This window comes from Mauremys mutica, chromosome 8, assembly GCF_020497125.1.
Source record: "Mauremys mutica isolate MM-2020 ecotype Southern chromosome 8, ASM2049712v1, whole genome shotgun sequence".
NCBI lineage: Eukaryota > Metazoa > Chordata > Testudines > Geoemydidae > Mauremys > Mauremys mutica.
In genome coordinates this window covers 4,461,242-4,483,063 of record NC_059079.1, presented here as the reverse complement: position 1 = coordinate 4,483,063, position 21,822 = coordinate 4,461,242, and the positions used below count along the sequence as shown (strand labels likewise).

General features: G+C 41.4%; 1 protein-coding gene across 2 annotated transcripts in view; it reads right to left on the bottom strand.

The window, feature by feature from the left end:
- MAST2 (microtubule associated serine/threonine kinase 2) overlaps window positions 1-21,822 on the bottom strand; it is a 341,008-nt gene that overhangs the window by 7,705 nt on the left and 311,481 nt on the right. For both annotated transcript variants that reach the window (XM_045026441.1, XM_045026440.1), the window contains 12 exons: window positions 19,635-19,843; window positions 17,499-17,637; window positions 16,035-16,167; window positions 14,858-15,023; window positions 13,469-13,570; window positions 11,718-11,840; window positions 10,446-10,555; window positions 9,774-9,925; window positions 8,383-8,693; window positions 4,710-4,925; window positions 2,546-2,772; window positions 896-1,018 (listed from right to left, as the gene is read on the bottom strand). In XM_045026441.1, coding sequence (XP_044882376.1) covers window positions 896-1,018; window positions 2,546-2,772; window positions 4,710-4,925; window positions 8,383-8,693; window positions 9,774-9,925; window positions 10,446-10,555; window positions 11,718-11,840; window positions 13,469-13,570; window positions 14,858-15,023; window positions 16,035-16,167; window positions 17,499-17,637; window positions 19,635-19,843 — 2,011 coding nt within the window. The remainder of the gene's footprint in view (window positions 1-895; window positions 1,019-2,545; window positions 2,773-4,709; window positions 4,926-8,382; window positions 8,694-9,773; window positions 9,926-10,445; window positions 10,556-11,717; window positions 11,841-13,468; window positions 13,571-14,857; window positions 15,024-16,034; window positions 16,168-17,498; window positions 17,638-19,634; window positions 19,844-21,822) is intronic.

Below are 21,822 nucleotides of genomic sequence, written 5' to 3'. Positions count from 1 at the left end.
TGTAAGGCACCAAGATATCATGGTGATGGTGCCAATACATACTACCAATGAGAACTACAACAATCTTCTTCCTTCTAGAAATTCAGACAAAGCAGCATTCTTTGGCACCCAAACCTGTTCCCTACGTATGTGTCTGACCCTTTCTTCATGCTGACAGATACGCTGAGATGCATCAGGCATACATCAGCATTAATCTACACTGATGGTGTCTAAAATCCCTAACCTGATCCCCTCAACTTGTATAAGAAAAATACCTCATTTCTTCCATGTGTGCAAACCCCACCAAAGGCTGGTCTTTTGGAACTGTTAAAGGGTTGAATTTATTTCCATAAATGTAGTCAGCACACAAGGAGGTATCAAGATACAAGTCATTTAGCTAAATACTTTCAAGTACCAGCTATTACAAAGCCTCTTTTAAACACTGCTGACAATAATCTTTGAGAAAACAGTGTTAAAAGCTAATAACATTAGCAGCCTAAAGCAAAACAAAATTAATGGGGAAAACGTGAGGGTGTTTGTTTGTTAAAATGATACAGGGGGGGTTTTAGTTACACCATATTAACTTGTTTACTGCTTCCAAATTCATCATTAAAGTCAAACAAATGAGCATCTCTTCTGGTGCCAACTATACCTGATAGGCCCTTACTTTCCACAAACATTAATGGAATGTCAGTTTAAAGTGGAACAAGACACTTTTGGAGACTTTGGAGAGACTTATAATTTCTACCTGGCAATGGGATTAAAGCAAAGGATTTTTGCAAGGCTAATGTTAGGAGCCAGCTATTTAACTTGCATTTAAAACGATCCTCTGACAATCAGATACTAAATGGGTTTTAAATCAGTTTTTAGGTATGTACTGTCCACATTCTGTACTACAAGCATGTTCCAGACGTACCTTCAGGATCAGTTCCACCACTTCAGTATGCACCAGTCCATGGACAGACTCTCCATTGACATGGGTTATCAGATCACCTTCCCGCAGACCTGCTTCATTAGCAGGACCTCCTTCTTCCACATGCTGGCAATGACAGGGAAATTATTTACTTGAAAATACACAGGAACATAGGAATAGCGGGACTGGACCAGACCCAAGGTCCATCCAGTCCAGGATCCTATCTCCAACAGTGACCAATACTAGATGCTTCACAGGAAGGCGTAAGAACCCCACAATAGTAGATGTGGGATAATCTGCGCCCCACAGGTCTCATCCTGATCAATAAGAGTTAGAAATTGGCTTAAGCCTTGAAACATGAGGTTAAGTGTCCTTGCAAATCTTTGGTCATCATTAATTATCACTCTGAATATTCTTGATACCCATATAAATATAAAAAAAATTAAGTCCACTGAGCTTCAGAATTAAACATCCTGGAGCACATCTCTTGGAAGCTGGCTTAAAAGTCTTGTAGCCTCATTCTCCTTTCTGTCAGACTCATTTCCAGGCATTGAGACTGTACACATCATGCATCTGATTCCAACCACAAATTCTTTTCCCACCTCCCATCATTTAGCACAGTACTTTCCTAACTATGACACACTAATCATCCCATAGGGCTTTTCCCCCACTGGTGATGCTGCCATCCCCACCTTAAAATAGGCACCTGCAACCTTAAGGTGAGGTGTAACTTGTTGCAGCAGCTTTCTCTTTGACGTGGACTGACCAGGTTGCAAGCCACAGTGCTAATAAATACAGAATTTTTCAAGGCAGGCAGAAGGGACCAAGAGAAGCTACTATCATTATGAGAAAACTCCAGTTCCAGATCATTTTTCTACTTAATGATCAGCATCAAACAATGATCACCACATACAAAGGCTGGCTCTCCTAATGAGGTCTGCAGAACACTGATATAGAAGGATATTAAGAAACCATTCCCTTCCACCCTCTCTTATAACTCTAAAAGAGTGTATTTTAAATAATATACACCATTTTGGGAAAAATGATTATGGTTAACAGTCATATACATTGCCAAAGAAAGATCACATAGATCGTATACCGTGTAAGCGGAAGGAAGAGAGATGTGGAGAAGCAGACAGTAAGATCCCTTGGCATAATACACAGCTAAACTGAATGTCAAATCGCTAGACAATCAATGCAAAGGCACTGATGGTTTAAGGCATGTAATCAACTCCAAGTGGCTGTCTTGAAAATTCCAGCAGACTGGGTTGATCTGAAGCAAACTATCACTGCTTACACAGCTCAGGATGAATTAGCTGTAACTAACCCTCATGTGACAACCCCAATAGAGAGCAAGAGGAGCTGCACAAAGACACATGCTTTAACATATGCACTTCTGGTAAAAAGAGGCAGACCTACGTTACCAGTGGTGGAAAAAGGAAAAAGCTGTTGTGATTTTTGTGACGGGGTTGGACTGATGCTGAAACAACCCCTAGGGTTTTAAAGATTTTGTTTGTCAAAAGACTCCTTTGGGTCTGAATTAGGAGAGGGGATACATGGCAGCAAAGGACAGAGTATAGGTTAAACCTGCAATCTTGAAAGAAAGAATTTGCGGCCCCTAAGAACATTCTTATTAGAAAAACAGTGACTTACCCAGACCATGTGATGCACAGCATAGACGTCAGTATCCCCCATGTAGACTCGAATAGCACGAAGGGTAAAGCCGTATTTCTTTCCAGCCCGATGGATGATGATTGGTGGTTTGGGGTTTGTGATAGCAGGAGAAAAGTCTCGGCTTGGTGAGGAGTCCCTTGAAGATGGGTTGGAGGATAGAGAATGAGGTGACATTGGACTAGCCAATGGGGAACAAGTGTGGTGATCTACAGTGATGATACAAAGGAGTGCATATTAGAAAGCCTGACCTTCAAAGGGAAATATAACTCCTGTTAACATTCTAATAGGAAATGAAATCTTCCTTATGTTTTTATAAAGCTAGTGAAAGCGGCACTAAAAATTCCTTTAGTATCAAATGTATCAAGGTTCATTTCCTGCAGTCTTTTTAATTAATAAGTGCTCTGAAAGATCAAAATCAGTGCTGTTTCCAAAAAAGTGAGTGCTTCTTATTGTGTACTTAGTACAGTGTTGTTGTTTGTCATCTAGAATTACAGCTGGGCCAATGTGTCCATTTTGAAAAGCTATTTTCAGGGATTCATTATGCAACCATAAATATTTGCTCCAGGTAGAATCCTGGAGTATACAGTTTCAGTCCACCAAAGATTTATTTTACTATATTTTATATAGAACCTGCTTTTATATATATATGGGATGACAGTTTCTAGATTAGAGAATATACTGTTCAAATAAATAGTCAACATGGTGTGGGTCACTTGTCTGCCCAATGTAACTCAAAACCAACCTGGATTTTAAAAATGAAATTTGATATGAGGTTGGATTACAACTGGCTCAAGGAAGCTGTGGGGGTTTTTAATTCAGAAGGGGCAAAATATTTACAAGTAGTAGGTAGCCAATGCAGGAGCATTGTAATGATTTAAAAATAATATTACAAATGAGCAGCTGCAGAACCCAGGTCCCCGCTTACATGGGTGTGATTCAATTGGCCTATTGGCTAAAAACAATTACAGTTGTTACTAATATTATTAGCAGTAGCACATGTATTAAAATAGTCTTACTAAACTTAAATAAGCTGATAAAATAATTTACATTACAAAACATACAAAAATATGAACTGAATACACAACTCCTGTATTCGTCTAGGAAAACCTGCCACGAAGTGACCATTAAGAAACACCTGCTGAGCCATCTATTGTGTATTTACCTGACAGATGAGAACAGTTCTGTCGGGGCCTCCGCTGAATAATCAAATAAGCATTTTAGAGAATTTCACGAGGGAGCTGGTAGTTAGAAAACCAACCAGCCCTCAAGCGACAGGAAATGAAATGCAAGTCATCACAATGGAGCCAAACAGCAATCTTCTGTCTGCCTCCCGGGTTCCAACAGAGACGTTATTGCTGGTATTGCTGTACCAGGATATTGTACTGGCCTGGCACACTGGCACTGGTGGTTGGGCTGTAAATTGCAGGGATGTTCCTTGTCTCTTACTAGGCAGGAACAAAAGAGTCCCTGGGACTCCCAGTAAGGCCTTGAGCTCTACAAAGGGGAGGTGGGAGGTAGTGGGCACAAAGCAAGAATTCCTCCCAGCGAGTCTGCTGAACCATGGCCCTTTCTACCCCTGCCTGACAGAGGCTCCTAATGAATGACACAATCTGGTGCCAAAAATTATAAAGCTATATCCATCTCTCTATATACACACCGTTTGGTACTAACTTACTTAAATGTATTTAACCCTCTCATCTGAACATTCCCGGCAACGTTCCTGGAATGCGCCAGATATGTATGATTTCACAAAATGTTAGGGATATCAGGTGCAGAGAAGTAGCAGCAAAAGGGTTAAACTTGTTTTGTCTGTAATTTTAATAGATATTCTTGCAGCATCCTTGTCTAGAGACCAGCCAAAGTTCTTGGAGCCAATTTAAACAAAAGGTGCTGTTATCGAGACAATGAGACACAGCTGTCATTTATGGTATCTGTAGTCACAAGATCACAAGTACATCTCCGTCTTCAGCAAAATAATACTCCTTTTCCATGTAAGTGGCAAATACGCAGGCATCCCAATTCCTCTTCCTTCAGGAACAATATCTTTATTGGCAGGAGCAGAAAAACATAGAGGTCCTGTCTGCAGGTCTTTTGTTCAAGGCATTCACATTTTTACAATATCTAAATGTGGCTTATTTCTTACCTGAGGGAATCAGGAGGGAGAGGGCTGTAGCTGATGCTGATTTAATCACTTTGTTGACAGGTCTCGAGGTACGTTTCTCCCCCGATTCCCCAGACAGCAACCGGTGCCGTGCCCGCCGTACTGCCAAGTCGCTGATGGCTTTTGGAGTGGTAAAATCTGGTCCCTCATTGCTATTGCTACGAATGCGCTGATCAGAGAAATCTGTAGTGCTCCCAGCTACAGTTTAAATTAAAATAGATTAGAACCATAGGGAATTCCTAACAGCATATTCCCCCACAGGCAAAATACATGAAATCAAAGTCATGTTTACATGTAGTCCAACAGTGAATTTTTCTCAGAAGCAAGCCTAGGGCTTGAGTTCTTATTTATAGAAATTTATAACCACTGGCGTTCTTCTGTATGCTGAGAATTACCTGTTTTTCTTTTGTTGGAAAGCCAGTTCTTGAAACTAAGTTGCTGCAGTAATAAAATTAGATGAAGCCTAACTCTAAAGCACAGCTTTAAAGTAGTAAGCCATTTAGATAGAATTGTTTATATGGCAAATAACCAGGGGAGGTTTGAGGAAGTACTCTCATTATTTTTATTACCAGCAAGAACTGTCAACCTTAAAGGCTGCAACAATTGAACTAGGTTTTATGCTATTTACAGAAGAATGGCCATACAGGGTCAGACCAGTGGTCCATCTAGCCCAGCATCCTGCCTTCCGACACAGGCTGGAAGCAGATGCTTTGGGGGAGGGGGAGGCACAAAAATTACAGTATAAGAATTTAATTAACATTACAAAGTCAAGAACTCAAAAATTAGGAAATGCCAGAATTAATTAATTCAGCCCCCTTGTGTGTATGCATCATGATGGTACAGCCCAATTCAGCGGTTCTCAACCTATTTACCATTGTGGGCCGCATATGCAGCTTCTCTGTTATATGGGCCAGATCCAGGCAATATATATGCTACCTGTATGGCTCTGGGGCTGTCACATGGGCTGCAGCTGGGTGCTGAGTGGGCCGCAAGCAGCCCACGGGCTGCAGGTTGAGAACCACTGGTCTTGTTACATGGTCACATACTATTTTTTCCACAGGACCCTGCCTCATTCAGTGTACAGAATGGATGGTGCTCACATAGTGAGCAGGTGTTCAATATCTGATCTTCTTTGTTCAGTGTATGGTCCCAGGCCTGTCCTACTGCACACTGGTCAAACTCTTCTTTGAGGACAGAATTATTAATTTCCTCCTGGGCTTCTCTATGGTGCCCATCACTATAATAACTGAGTGCTTCACAAACCACTCCTGGGAACCATGGGGAATTATTATCCCCACTCTACAGTTGAGGATCTGAGGCAGAGAGTGATTAAGGTCAAAGGTATCCACTCATTATGACTGTCCAAATTGAGGTGCAGATGATCTAATTTTTCAGAGGACTTAGCATTATATAGCACTTCGTATGTTCAAAGCACAGACTCCAGTTGCAACTGTGAGCACAGCACTTCTGCAAATCAGACCCCAGATCTCAAGTCAGCACCCAGAAAAGGAGGAACAATAAGTGACTATCTGGGAAACATTTGGTTTACGCAACTGGACCGGAACCTCATAGGAACTCCGGGGTGGAGGCAGGGATAAAATCCAGTTCTCCAGGGAAGCATTCATCTATGGCCATGATACTGTCTTTTCTCTTCCTGCAGTTCCCTGCCTCATTCAGTCCACACCTTCCAACTTCTGAAACAAATGAAGCAGGGGTCTATAGACAATAGTCTCCTTCACTACACAACCCTGATTCATCCCCACAGCAGATCTGTCCTGTGCACTGTATGACTGTTAAAGACTGTTATAATGCAAATGCACAAGGGAGCCAAATTAAGGTTGCACAGGCAATTTTAATTCTCCCATTTACTATCTTTTGAGTGCTTGACTTTGTAACTTTAACAATGCTTTTTTAGCAGTTTTTTGGTAATTTCCGAGCTTTTTAATAAAGCAAGCTGAGAAAACAAACTCCATCTTGTGACATCATATTAACATCTCCAGGGGTCATCAGCAGGGTTGGGACCTTTCGATCCACTGCACAGACCTCCGTTACTTGAGCTAACGGAGTAACCGATAGCAGTAGTAGGTTGTCATCCTCTATGTGGATCACCATTAGAGAGGTATGGGACACTTTGCCTGTGGATTTCAAAGATTTCAGAGGAATGGTGAGACTGAGAACTCTTGGTTACATTCTAGGTTTGGAAGGAAGTGTGCTCTAGTGGGCACAGATGCTTCTGCCTATTTCCTCTGAGTTTGACTCATTCTGCCCTGTCCCCGCCAACCAGTCCCTGTCCCAGTCGTGTCTCTTCCCCTTCCCTGGTTCCTTATCCCAGTCCCATTCTCCTCACCCTGGTCAGTCTCAGTCTCCACTTCTCATCCCAGTCCCAGTCTCCTTGCCCTGCCCAAGTCTCACCCCTCTTTACTCTTCATCTGAATCCCTTCTCCACCTGCTGTTCCTTGTCCTTCTCCCAACTCCTTGTCCAGCCAGTCCTGGTTCTCTCCCACACACTCTGGCTCCTTGTCCGATCTGTCTTACCTCTCCCATCATCTCCTTCCCCTTACTCCACTGGTTCTCAGTCTCAACCTCCTAACCCAGCCAGTCCCATTCTCTGCCCCACTCCCGGGCTCCTCATCTGATCTCAGTCTCCCCCACACCTACTGGCTTCTACTGCCCCCTCCATTTCACTCTCTGGATTCTCATCCCAGTCTCCTTGCCTCGCCAGGCATAGCCCCCTTCCTCTAGCTCCCAGTCCAAGCTTCCTTTCCCAGCCAGTCCCATTCCCCACCCCAGTCCTTCTTTCTCCTCATCATCCTCCAGTCCAATTTTCTGTCCCACCCCAGGTTCTTCTCCCAATGTACTCCCCTCTCAGGTGCTGCTCTTATCCCGTATTCAAATCAGGCAGCCTCCTTCTCCATACTGCTTGGGCCCAGCATGGGGGGTCACCGAAAGCACAGGAGAGAGAGTTTCTCTGCTCCTAAGTCTGGGGTCTGGACCTGGCACAGCCTGCAGCAGCCTAGAGCTGCAATTTCGGATACAGTGCTGCCCAGCACTGTTCTGAGAATTTAGCTGTTAAAATCTAAGAAGTCTCTACTGAGCATGTGCAAACTGCAATTTTTTTTAATGGCTTACAACTTGGCCAACTTGGTGGGGTTTCATTGGGATGTCAAAGGTCAAGTCCCTGCTCCAAAAGAAGGGAGGCACTACAGCTTTTCAAATAAAAGGTTACCAGATTTTTTTTTTAACATGGGCAAAACATGTTAAATTTTCCCCTAACCTTATTCTTGGAAACAACTGAACTGTTCTGGCTAAAATTCTCCTAAAAATTCAGACTGAGGCAGACACCCGGCATGGGAAATTTCAGCTCAAACAGTTAACATTTGGTAAAGTTATACACAACAGAAAACAGGGGCTTGCAAATGTTGGGCAACCTTGCCAAGTTTGAAGAGGGTCTAGACTGAAGTAAAGCAAACAAGTTTTAAGAGATTTAAAATTACTTTAAAGAAACACACAAAGCCGCAGTAATTTACTAGCGCACTATTTACCATGCAACACTAACGAAAGATGTTACTCATAAAACCACATTTTAGTGCAACTAATATTTGCACCCTAAAATGGACTTCTTGATGGCAGTGATCCCATCCCACCAGGTGCATACCTGTCAGGGTTGAGCTGCTGATGTTGCTGATGGTTGAAGAGGGTGTTGTTGGCCCAGTGTCCTCATCTAAATGCAGCTCTCGCTCCACAGGTTGTTCTGGAATTGGCAGGGGGAGCCCCTCACGCGACTGTACTGTAGATGGTAACGTTCCATCTGACTGTTGCTTTTTGGGGGCAAGTCCTTCTTCCTCAGCTGAGATGGCGAACCGGGGCATGTCGAGAAGTCCTGAACAACGCCGCCGAACAGTAAGAGGCGGACTGGAGTCGCTCTCTGTGTGTGAGGATTCAGACACGGACAAGCGCTTACGCAGTCTGAGAGAAAAAGCATGACCAGGTCACTGGTTGGGTTGTGATAATTCATAATGCCAAAAGGCAAGTGGTTGTTATTGGTATACAAGCGCAGAAATAATGAGTAAGCTCAAGCCAAAGCAATATGATTCCAGGTTCAAGCCTCCCAATTTGGCTGGGGAGGAGGCTTGGTTTAGGGTTGTTGTTTGGACCATTAAAAATTATGGGTATTTGCAAAATTCGGATCTGGATTGTTTTCCCTTATTAACTTTTTAAGATAAGTACAAAATCAAACAAAATACAATGCAATGAAGGTGACACAAATTATTATAACAATCATTATTACCAGTAACAGGGCAAAGAAATGCAAACACTTGTACCTACCATCTTATGCTTTTACCTGCTCTTTTTAATTTTTTAGACTTATTTTTATAACAACATTTTACACAAGAAAGGCCTGAGCAGGATCAGTTTATATTAGTTACACATGTAATCTATCAAGTGTTTTCAGCAAAGGTGTCATGTAGGAAAGACATTCTAGATCACAACCACCTTAAATGCATCCGTATGACACCATGTTTCAGCAGATGATCCCCCATTCTGTAACTTGTGTAGTTATTTTTTCCATTAAGCTGAATCCGACAATTATTTCAATCCTTCTGGGCACAAGGGAGGTGTGTGGGATTTCTATTTTCTGAGTATTATGACATTTTGCTAACAACAGAGATGACAGGACACAATTATTTCTTGTATTCTGAACTGTGGAAAGACCAATATTTTTCTCATTTGTGGCAGGAGAGAATGTGGGGAGAACTGGATTTTGAACCCCTGGAGGCTGAGACGTTTGGATTGGGAATTTTGTTCAGGTCCATCTCTGTCTGAGACTCCATTCTCAGGAAGGAAGCTCTGCTTACCAGCAAAATACCTTTTGCTTTATTTTACATCTTCGCTGTAAGCTTACATAATGTTAGAACTTAATGAGATGCTTTTAAGTAGTACAGAGATTTTACACTGAATTGCACGGTAAGAGTTTCTGATGTCAAAGTAGATGGGAAAAAAGCCTTCTTTGTGATTAAATAAAAAGTACAAGTCTAATAAACTCACATTTCAGGAGAGCCAATCACCCAGCTGCGGTCCCGACTTTTCAGACCACTGAGGCTGTCTAGCCGATCATCTTTTTCCTCACTGAGACTGCGCTTAGTTGGTGGTGTTTTCCTCTCTTCATGGATGGAAAGACGTTCCATACTGCTGTACACCTGCATATAGCAAAAGCACTTAAGAGCCATCTGTATGAAGCATGTAGTAAACAGTCCTGCAAGTCCTTATCTAATCAAAAGGTATTTCTCTCCCAGAATGGAAGCTTGGTTTAAAACCTGAACTTGGCAATGTTCTTTGATTAGCTAATGCAGGACCCACAGATGTGACATGCTCAGTCAAGAGGCAAGATTTGGACCTGTCAGATATGTCCTTCTGCTGTAATACCTGCACTCAGAGATGCAACTGTGATGCTACAAAGGCCATTTTTATACTAAAATTTTAAAGAAGTTGCTTAAACGGGCTCCACAAAGTGCTGAAGGCTCAAGGCAGACATCTAGATCTTGACACAAACCATGGTGCACTGTCCTTTCTGCCTAAAATGCTTAACTTCAATGAGTGTTAAAGACTATGTGGCCTCTTCATATTATTTGAACATTGGTTTTTTTGAAGGGCAACTTATGACTTTAACAGAAAAATCGAAATAAGACTATGATTTTAAACAAACTAGTATGCCTTTACCTTACTGAACCGTGGTGAGCAAGATGAGAACTGCCTAATTTCTACATGATCATCATCATTTGTGTCTTCATCTTCTTCTGAATCTAGGTGCTGGTACCGTTCCGAACGAGCTGTGAACAAGGACACAGACTGCAGTATAATTAACCAGCACCTAGACAGTTCATGCCCTTTGTACTTTCTATAAAGTACGTCAAACAGAAACTGATACTCTCAGGATCAGTCTGCACATAGCAATTCCTATTTGTCTAGCTGCAAACCTTGCCTGTCGTAGAGCTTTGAGTATTTTTGATCATGAAGAATATCTTCAGTAAAACTGTGCATGTGTGCAAATAGACTTCAAATATACACACCGTTTTACTCTTCCTATTCCTTTAAACATGGACAGACTGAGCCACATTTGCTGCATTGCATCAGCCAGAAAGGCCTTTTTTCAGGAGTTATAAACCTCAGTAAACTAGTGCTTATGATAGTAATGCTATCTCAGTTTTCTGATGTTCATATAAAGATACTCTGTGACATGAGAATTCTCCCCAGCAGAGGACTCATGCCATGGTATCCTTCTACCCAGCTCAGCATGCCTGGACATTTGTTGCTGTCTGCAAAGCTTGTCAACTGGGGATTGCTAGAAAATTGCACTTCTACCCACGGGGATTGAGCTCCGTGTTCCTGCACTGTATCCCACCGTCACTGTCCCAGAACCAAAGCACTAGAGCTTGAGGTCTAACGTGATCACCCCACTGCACTCGGGAGCCAGGCTCTATCTAACTACAGTATTTCAACGTATGAGTTAAATACGAGTTAAAAACTAATATCACCCCAAAACTGTAGGGTGGAAACATGCACGTGGACTGGAAGAGTCATCGCATCTGATGTGCTTGATCACAGCTGTGATTTTAACATTACCCAGCACAGTGATGTTCATGTGAACAGAAAGAAGGGAGGACAACAAAAAAAATCATACACAGCTAAATACCTCTATGAATGAAGTAAAGAATTTCCAGGGGTCTTCTGATAACGCTGTGGCCGACAATGGGATATAACTAGGCCACCAATACCAACGAAGCATGGAATAATTTTCATGCAATTCTCATTCAGTTCCAAACTCACTCCTATCTTGGGACTCAATATAGTACTTTTTACAGAATATCAATCAAATATATTTTATTAAATTGGTGATAATGGTTTTCATTAAGCAATTAACTACATATAAGAAATATGGGCCACATTAAGATGATATAAACTCAGGCTGAGTCAGAAGCTCTTCTTCCTTACTGTCAAAGTAGCTAGTGTCATCCTCAGATTCCAGCTGTGGAATAAATTCTGCTTTCTGTCGAAGTAATCCATTCCAGTCCAGATCTTTAAAGAACCGGTGCTGTTTCACCTCAAAGGTACTACCTGAAAGGAGAGTATTTTTCTAACATTGCTCTCACGTGTCAAAAAAATGCTCAAGACAGGAGAAAACACGAAAGTACACTCATCTAATACACGCATTTTCTGAGAATCACAGGAAACTAAACTTAGGTTCTTTGCCAATGTTGTGCTGACAGATAAAAACTGCACGATTTACCCCCCTTAATGTAAGCACAACACATGCCTACATTGTCTGGGAAGCAGCATCTCCAGTATAATTCTGAAGTGTAAGTCTCAAGAGTGAGAACAAATTAACCTCTTAATTAAAAACCTTTAAATGCTATCTTGTTCACACCAAGTGTATGTGCACCGTTTTTGACTCTGATTCAGCAAGGAACATAAAGATATGAGTAGTTTCATTGAATTCAAAAGTATTAAAATGAGGCACGTGTTTAAAAATATCTTCTTGAATCACGACCTTTGTTGTTAAACTGGAGCTTGAACACTCAGAAAGGAAAAAAAAGAAAGGATCATTTGCCTGCTGGGGTGTGGACATTTTAAATGAAATCACTGCTCATAACAGGTATCAGATTTGTCCACAGAAAAGGCCTGGTATGAGAGAAGAAAAATAAGGGCTGTTGGCTGTGAGCAAAGACGCCCACTGTGGGGCAGTTTTAGTGGAATAGAATCTGTCCACCAGCAACTGAAATAAACCCACCAATACATTTTACATATAACAAAACACAACACCCTTAAGGTGGCGATGACTTTCAGCCACCACTAGTGGGGCCTGGATTTGAGCTGGTGATCTCTCTCTTTATGAAAGGCTTCACTTCACATGACTGATTCTTGAGCCACCCAGCCAGTAAGGGTACACTTTGAAATTGTTCTCTGTTTGCATTTTTTAAAGGCTATATATAAATTGAGTTACTAATTTCAAATGAAATGTGAAACCAAACCAAACCAAACCAAACCCAAGAAGTTAGTGAAAAAGAGAACAGTGCCATGAAGCTGCAGGGTCAGGCAGGAACTGTTGAACCTGGAGTGTCATGTGGAAGTTAGCTAAATGCATCAATGGTTCCTTAAAATCTTAAAAGGGAAAGTGTTAATTGCAAAGGCTTAAATCTGACCATACATTGCTTATAGATAGTCTTAAACCCTTTACTTTTCCCAGGAGACTCCAGGTTCTTGGATTTTAGGGGATTACACAGCAGAGTGTGTACCGCTAAAGAGAAAAGTTGTCATTTTGTTACGCTCACAAGTGCTCATCAACATGGAGGGTCACTGTCCTTGTCAAAGAGAATTTCATGCAAAATCTGTTTAAACAATATTCCGATTGAGACACAAATCCCTGACAAAGCCTGAACTGGGGCAGTCAAAATGGCTGTCTAGTGAGGTTATGCTGTGATATTTACAGTGAGTCAGATTGGTGAGCAGACACCTTTTCTTCTTTAACCCTCAAAACAATGGCATTTTTCTGACACATGCAGATTTCACTCTGATTCTGATCACTCTATCCACAGGGACAGAAAGCTGTTCAGACCATCACTAAACTCAATGCAACCTATTTCACAGCACAAAGCCAGCATTTCACAACAGTGTAGCAACTTCCATTGGCACTGCAGCTTCTTTTATTGCTTCTGGTTAGTCTTTTCACAAGAATACGCCTGTACCTGTTCCTAGTCTTTCTAGAGGGTTTTGACAGAGAAGTTTAGATGTGAGGTCCTGTGCATCTGGTGGTAATGCTTCATCCCCTTCTGGCCAGGCAATTTCATCTAAGGAGATAAAGCAATATGAAAAAGGCAAGTCATGAAATCCACAAATGTTTTTATACAATAGAAAGTAGTATGCTATACCATAGTATGATTTCAATGGGTTTGCATTCAGCCGCATGAGTACTTAATATAATTCAAGCACTGACATTTTCCAAAATAAATATAAATTCAATATTAACCATAGCTGCTGTCAGTGCAAACAGTAATTGTTGGAACAAAACTGTAAGAACCTTAATGCATATGAAATAACGATCTTTTATGGCAACACATAAAGAACTACTATGGTGCAGCTGTATCTCATGCCTACACATTCTGGGTAACAATTTTATTAATCAATTTTAGCTCTTGCTTCTTGCAAATCCTGAAACTCGCTTTTCACAAATATTTGCTTAAAATTCACTGTTTCGGTGAACATTTGAGAATAATCTTTTCCACTTGAATATTCATGGAAAGTGAACACAAGCAAATCAATTAATAAAAACAGAATCAATCAATTTTCTCCAGCATTTGCCCAGCTCTAGCCATGAGATATGGGCCAAAGGACAAACACTTTCCCTACCCAAGGCATGAAGGTATCTAATATAACAGTGTTTACTGATGTACTTTGTTGCTTTTATATAAGTTATTTTTATTACATTTCTGTAGCAATGGACTAATGAGCCCTGTCCTTTGCATCTACACGGGATAACCAACAGCAAAATAAATCTTGGCCTGCTAATCGGCTTGTTCTTTTCAAATGCAAACACATCACTTTCCACTCCCCACAACACCAATTTCTTTTATAAGCTGAATTTCTCCCTGCACTATGCATATTGACAGAGTTTACATACATATATACCAGGGGGTCTCAAACTGGGGGTCGGGACCCCTCAGAGGGTCGTGAGGTTATTACATGGGGAGTCGCGAGCTGTCAACCTCCAACCCAAACCCCGCTTTGCCTCCAGCATTTATAATGGTGTTAAATATATTAAAAAGTGTTTTTAATTTATAAAGGGGGTCGCACTCAGAGGTTTGCTACGTGAAAGGGGTCACCAGTAAAAAAAAAAGTTTGAGAGCCACTGATATATACAGATGACATTTGATGTATGTTAAGCAAGTCAAGAGTTTTTAGCAATGTGTAGTGATTTACCAAAAGGGGAGTATGAAACTAATTCTAATACTGAACAATTAACTTTGCTTCTTATCTAGTCTTTCTTCACTAAATTACAGCAGATTTCAATTTTTTCATGCTCTCTCATAGTGAGCTGCTAAAGGTAACCCATCCAGAGACAGGATAAACAAACATACCACTGATCACTTGTCCAAACAGTTCTTCTGGTGTGTCACCAAAGAAAGGGACAGAGCCAACTAAAAACTCATACAGGATAACTCCCATGGCCCACCAGTCCACAGGCTTTCCATAACCCTGTCGCAAGATCACTTCCGGAGCAATGTATTCTGGAGTCCCACATACCTGAAGATGGACAGACAGAAAGGAAACTGTTAATTTACAAGCTGCCATATTTGGAAGCCAGCTTCCTTCTACCTAATTCTTTTTCCACTGCCTCAGCTGATTTTTGTGATTAACACATCTCTTACCACATGGAAATATTCCACAGTTAGTGACAGTCAGACTAGATAAACTTGCATAACCTGTCAAAGATCACAACATTCAGCATTTGTATGAATTGCCCAATTTTCTACCCATGGGGCTTCGGTGCAATTTAGAACAGAACTTTGCTAAAGAACATTATTTGTGCAGAATCATATGTAAACCTTGTGATTCAAGTCTCGGCTCTTCATCATTCAACACACACCACAGTATCAGGGAGTTCTACAAATCCTTTGATTCTGTCACAAAGGGCCCCAACCCATACATCTAGGAGCACGCACCTTCACAGAGATAATTGCAGGTTCAGGTTTTAAGTTTATAGTTTCATCAGTTTAACTGCATTCAGCACTTACACCACTGCATGGGGAGTGATATATCTATCTGAACCGTGATCAAGTTACCTCTGTCTGCAATTTCAGGTCACAAAATCTTCTCTTATTGCAAAGAGCATTAAACACTCTCAGTCTATACCAGGGGTCAGCAACCTTTCGGAAGTGGTGTGCCAAGTCTTCATTTATTCACTCTGATTCAAGGTTTCACGTGCCAGTAATACATCTTAACGTTTTTAGAAGGTCTCTTTCTATAAGTCTATAATATAGAACTAAACTATTGTTGTATGTAAAGTAAATAAGGTTTTTAAAATGTTTAAGCAGCTTCATTTAAAATTAAATTAAAATGCAGGGCCCCCGGACCGGTGGCCAGGACCCGGGCACTGTGAGTGCCACTGAAAATCAGCTCATGTGCCGCCTTCGGCACACGTGCCATAGGTTGCCTACCCCTGGTCTATACACTGAAAAAGAAAAGTCTGCAAAATGCTGCGGAGATTCACTGATTCAAAGCTGTAATTTTTTAGAAAAACATCTGTCAGCTTACCTGCTTATCCAGGAACTCTCTTGCATCTTTCTCAATGTGTCCCTCATAGAGATTAGTTGTGAGACTCATCAGCCCAATTTTAGAGAGTCCAAAATCTGTTAGTTTAATGTGACCCATGGATGTTATCAGAAGACTGGGGAAAAGAGGAAGGAAATTAATTCAGTATTCACTGCTATAGTTTCGGAAAGCTAGAAAGCTTTCCTTTCCACCAACGGAAGTGGGTCCAATAAAAGATATTACCTAATCTAACTTCTCTCTCTCATTTGAATAGAATGAGACTGTAAGATGTCATTCTTTCCATGCTTAACTGCTCTAATAAGACTCTTAAGATTAAATGCTGTTCTGGCTTTCAATCCAACATCCTTAAAACGATGGGTTTTTGTCAACTTTTGTACCTGCTGTTAGGATTTGAGAGATTGTTGCTGAATCAGGCAGAGAGATCGGTTTGTTTTCGATCCACCTGCTAAATATGCCATAGGAACAGCTTAGGACATACAAGGGATTATTGAAATTTAGGACATGTTCTGGGATGCAGTGACTCTAAAAAATAATTGGGGGTCGCAGTGGATAATCAGGTAAACATGAGCTCCCAAGTGTGACGCCAGGGCCAAAAGGGCTAATGAGATCCTGGGATGCATAAATGGGATTCTCAAGTAGGAGTTGAGAAGTTACTTCCCTTCTGTATTTGGCACTGGAGCCACCACTGCTGGAACACTGGGTCCAGTTCTGGTGCCCACAATTCAAGAAGGATGTTGATAAATTGGAGAGGGTTCAGAGAAGAGCCACCAGAGTGATTAAAAGATTAGAAAACATGCCTTACAGTGAAAAACACAAGGAGCTCAATCTATTTATCTTAACAAAGAGAAGGTTAAGGGGGTGACTTGATTACAGTCTATTAAGTACCTACATGGGGAACAGATATTTAATAATGGGCTCTTCAGTCTATCAGAGAAAGGTATAACATGATCCAACGGTGAGAAGTTGAAGCTAGACAAATTCAGTCTGGAAATAAGGCGTAATTTTTTAACTGTGAGAGTAATTAATCATTGGAACAATTTACCATGGGTCGTGGTGGATTCTCCATCACTCACCATTTTTAAATCGAGACTGGATTTTTTTTCTAAAAGCTCTGCTCTAGGAGTTATTTTTGGGGAGTTCTCTGGCCTGTGCTATACAGGAGGTCAGACTAGATGATCACTTCTGGCCTTGGAATCTATGAATGCATATTAATGTGCATCATGGCAGGGGGGATTACTTTTTAATGATGTTAACACAGATTGACATCTGAAAACAAGAAGCTGAACCTATCAAGAAAACAACATTATAAACTTAGTCTTTTCAAGACTAAATAAATGAGACAAGACTGGCTATTTGCCTATAAGATCCACTGCTTTAGTTAGTAATTATACTTTTATCACGGAGATCTACAATTACATATTTGAACCTGAAAGGTTCAAAACATACTTGTCAGGTTTTAGGTCACGGTGGACAATGCCATAATTGTGTAGGTACTCCAGTGCCAGCACTGTCTCTGCAAAGTACATCCTGGCCATATCGACTGGTAGGGCTCCAATATTCTTTAGGAGTGTGGCACAATCTCCTCCTAGAAGTAAATTACAAACATAGCACATTGAAATGACATATGAATACTAAGCTACAGTAGCAGCAATACCACAACATTAGATTGGAAGAATTTCTGCCTCCTTAAATTCTCTCTACATTAAAGGTTCGTACCTTGGTCCTGGATTCTGAACACAGTTTAGAAAATAATTTTAAATTTCCATAATGCCTTTTTTATTTTCTATAATTTAAATCTCTATAGTTTCTGTAATGCCTTTCAGGATCTAAACGCATGTCACAAACCATACAAGTAGCTCTTCTGTACAGAAGGGCAGCAATCAGCCGGACAAGCATAGCAAGCTTCACAACAGGGGACACTTTTGTAAATGACATTTTAGCAAACTCCAGCTCTTTAAAAAAGCAGTATAATGCCGTTGAGGTCTATGGACAGTGAACAGTAACAGCATTTCTATGGCTTCATCTGAGATGCCACAGGAGAGGAAAGTCCACAGAATTAAATGTATCTGCTTTGGAAAGGAGGAGGACTAAGGTGGGTTTGTCAACCTTGATGCTGAGACTACTGAGAAATGCTCTCTCCACTTTAGGGAGCACAGGTAAAGTCTTCTTGCCTTTCTAGGGGAGCAGTCCAACTGGCTTCAATACAACTATTTGTTGAGAAAGGCAAGCAGGATTTGGCTCAATGATTGTATAAATTCATCTTCCAGGTTGGAAAGGAATCTGGGACGGACGTATAGTTTACACTCAGCCAGCCTTTGTGGCTATATTATTTCTTTTCTTTTTGCTGTTTAAAAAATGTTGCATCACAGATTTAACATGATCCTCCTCTCTATTTGCAAATAAGAATTTACTCTAAATTTGTCAACATGTCAATCAATAAATTCTGTTTCAGCTTCACTCATTTGTCAGAAACACAATAGCCATAGTTCACATTTTGCAGTTATTCAGCTAGCACAGAAGCCGGGCATGGGAAATTAGTTCTACGCACCAATGGAAATATATTATTTACATTCAGATAAAACTATAAAACAAATCCAACTAATATTCAAATTAAATAAATTAAGCGGAAGAAAACAGGAACTAAACAGTTATATGGAGATATACCTAACTCACAGAGCTGGAAGGGACCCTGACAGGTCATCAAATCCAGCCCCCTGCCTTCACCACAGGACCAAGTACTGATTTTGCCCCAGATCCCTAAATGGCCCCCTCAAGGACTACACTCACAACCCTGGGTTTAGCAGGCCAATGCTCAAACCACTGAGCTAGCCCTCCCATAGATGAGCTTCATCAGCTTCCTGTTATTGTACAAATGCTCCGCTGCTTGACCAGACCTTAGCATTTCTGTTCTGGATCTTTTTAACCTTAATACTAACCAAATCATGGGCCAGATCATCCCCTCCAATAGTAGTACCCCCAGGAGAGCTCCCTGTTAGGATGTCTCTGCCGTCATTCCCCTACAGAGACCTTCACACTGGCTCTAGCCCCCCAGCAGCTTCCCTGCACATGGCTCTGTGTTGGCGCAGCTCCATTGCAGCCAAGCTATGTTAGCTGCAGCTACCATTGGGACCCACAGAGTGGGCATTTCCCCCTGCAAGGTACTACAGCTCCGGGCTGGACTGACTTTTCTGACCCATCTCTGCGATGTGGTCCAACCAATCTCCACTCCCTCCCCACCATATGGAGTTCAGACCCATGGATCACCCTTCATAGTACCCAGGAACAAATTGTGTTCTGGAGGTGGCTGAGACCCTCTTCTGTGTAGGCGTGGGCAGACCCATATGTGAAAGGTCTACCAAGGTGACATCTAGAGAATACGATCTAAGCCTATTTTGGCTGCAACATTCGATACTAGAGGGCAATGGAGGGTGACCCTAAAACCTCAATCTGCAAAGCACTTGGCAATAATACAGCATGAAAGGTGTTATATATACAATTACTGCCACTCTGCAAAATTAACATGTTTCAAACAATAAACATTCAATAATATAACCAGACACTTCTCAAGCCTGAGACAAATACCTTCCACATACTCCATAACCATGCAGAGGTGGCGTTTGGTCTCGAAGGAGCAGAACATACTGACTACAAAGGGGTTCTCAGCAAAGGTCAGGATGTCCCTCTCCACGAAGGCCTGCTGGATCTGGTTTCTCAAAATTAGGTTCTGTTTGTTGATCTTCTTCATGGCAAAGCGCTGGCGGGTAGTCTTGTGCCGCACCAAATACACAGCCCTAGAACACAACAAAAGGGTTCCTATCTTCAGTTTGGACCATTTAAAAAACAATGGATTGCAGGTCATTACATCACATACACTGATAGGCTCCTGCTGGTTTATCTATGACTACATAAAACATCTGTCATGTCAAGTGTCGCTACAGAGGAAGAAATCTCTCTATGCTTTTCCTCAGAGTAAGAAACGGGGAAGGCTACTCTTCACAGGCATCTCCAAATACATAACATTCTCAGCAGAGAGACTAGCTTAGCATTAACCAAGGAAAGCTCTTGCAACTTTATGAGATTCTTGCATAGTAAAATTAAAATGGCAATTCCTCCATCAGAAATAAGACTAGGGCCCTGTGAGATTACACCAGAAACCACACATTCCTGTAGCATTTTTGAATGTCCAGACAATAAATGAAGAATGTAGCACACAATCCTGGGTATATGTAGAGGCACATACTGTTCATCATTTCAATATTTATTACAATCACCAGTCAACTGAAAAATGACCTAAAATGAATGGGATCAGTGCAACTTCCTTCCAAGCTCTACAAATTAAAGAGTTTGATTAGCTGTAACAACATAATGCTGCAAGATTTCCTGTGGTACAATATCCTTTTCATTTCTACCATTTGCACATCTTTGTCCGCACATTCATAGTACAGTTTGCAAATAAGGTTTTCATTCAGTTAGCTTGCTCTATTGAATCAATACTTACTCCCCTGTCTCTGGAGTGGCTTGTTGTAGTCTGTCTAACATAGTATCATATCAGCTGGATAAAGTATGTAGTACATATAGCAAGGATATGACTTTGAGCAAACCACCTCTAGCCTTTTAGGGTATGTCTACACTACAATTAGACACCTGCGGCTGGCCCATACCAGCTGACTTGGGCTCACGCGGCTTGGGCGTAGGGGCTGTTTCATTGCAGTGTAGGTGTTCAGGCTCAGGCTGCAGCCCGAGTTCTGGGACCCTTCTAGCTTGCAGGGTTGAAGAGCCCAGGCTCCTGCTCAAACGTCTACACTGCAATTAAACTGCCCTTTAGCCTGAGCTAGCTGGCATGGGCCAGCCACAGGGGTCTAACTGCAGTGTAAACATGCCTTTAGAAGGATGTACTTGAAAACATGGGTCTACACGGAAAAGTGACTGTAAAAATGGCACTTTCTTATCTAACCAACTGGCTCTCCAATCTGCTCTCCCCTTTTACCTTTACTGACTAAAATACATTTTTATTACATTTTCATTTAATTCAACAAAGTGCTCCAGCACATGCTTAACTTTAAGCACAGTGCTTAAGTCCCATTGAAATCCATGGGGTAACACAGGTATACCTGAGGCTAGAATTTGGCCTGCTGAATATCACTGGTTATGATGCCACAGCCAGAAGGAACCCAAATGGCGTTTCAGAGATTCACAGATTCCAAGGCCAGACGGGACCAAGATCATCTCATCTGATCTCCTCTATAACACAGGCCAGAGAACTTCCCCACAATAATTCCTAGAGCAGATCTTTTAGAAAAACATCCAATCTTAATTCAAAAATTGCCAGTAATAGAGAATCCACCACAACTCTTGGTCAGTTGTTCAAACGGTTAATTACTCACACCTTTGACAAATTACACCTTGTTTCTAGCCTGAAACTTCCAGCCAGTGGATCGTGTTATACCTTTGTCTGCTAGACTGAAGAGTCTATTATTAAATACTTGTTTCCCATGTAGGTTTTTGGACTAATCAATAACCTCTTAACCTTCTCTTTGTTAAGCTAAACAGATTGAGCTCCTATAAAGCATGTTTTCTAGTCCTTTGATCATTCTCATGGCTCTTCTCTAACCCTCTCAAATTTATCAACATCCTTCTTGAATTGTGGTAATATAAAGGTAATAATTGGAGATATACCAATCTCCTAGAACTGGAAGGGACCTTGAAAGGTCATTGAGTCCAGCCCCCTGCTTTCACTAGCAGGATCAATTTTTGCCCCAGATCCCTAAGT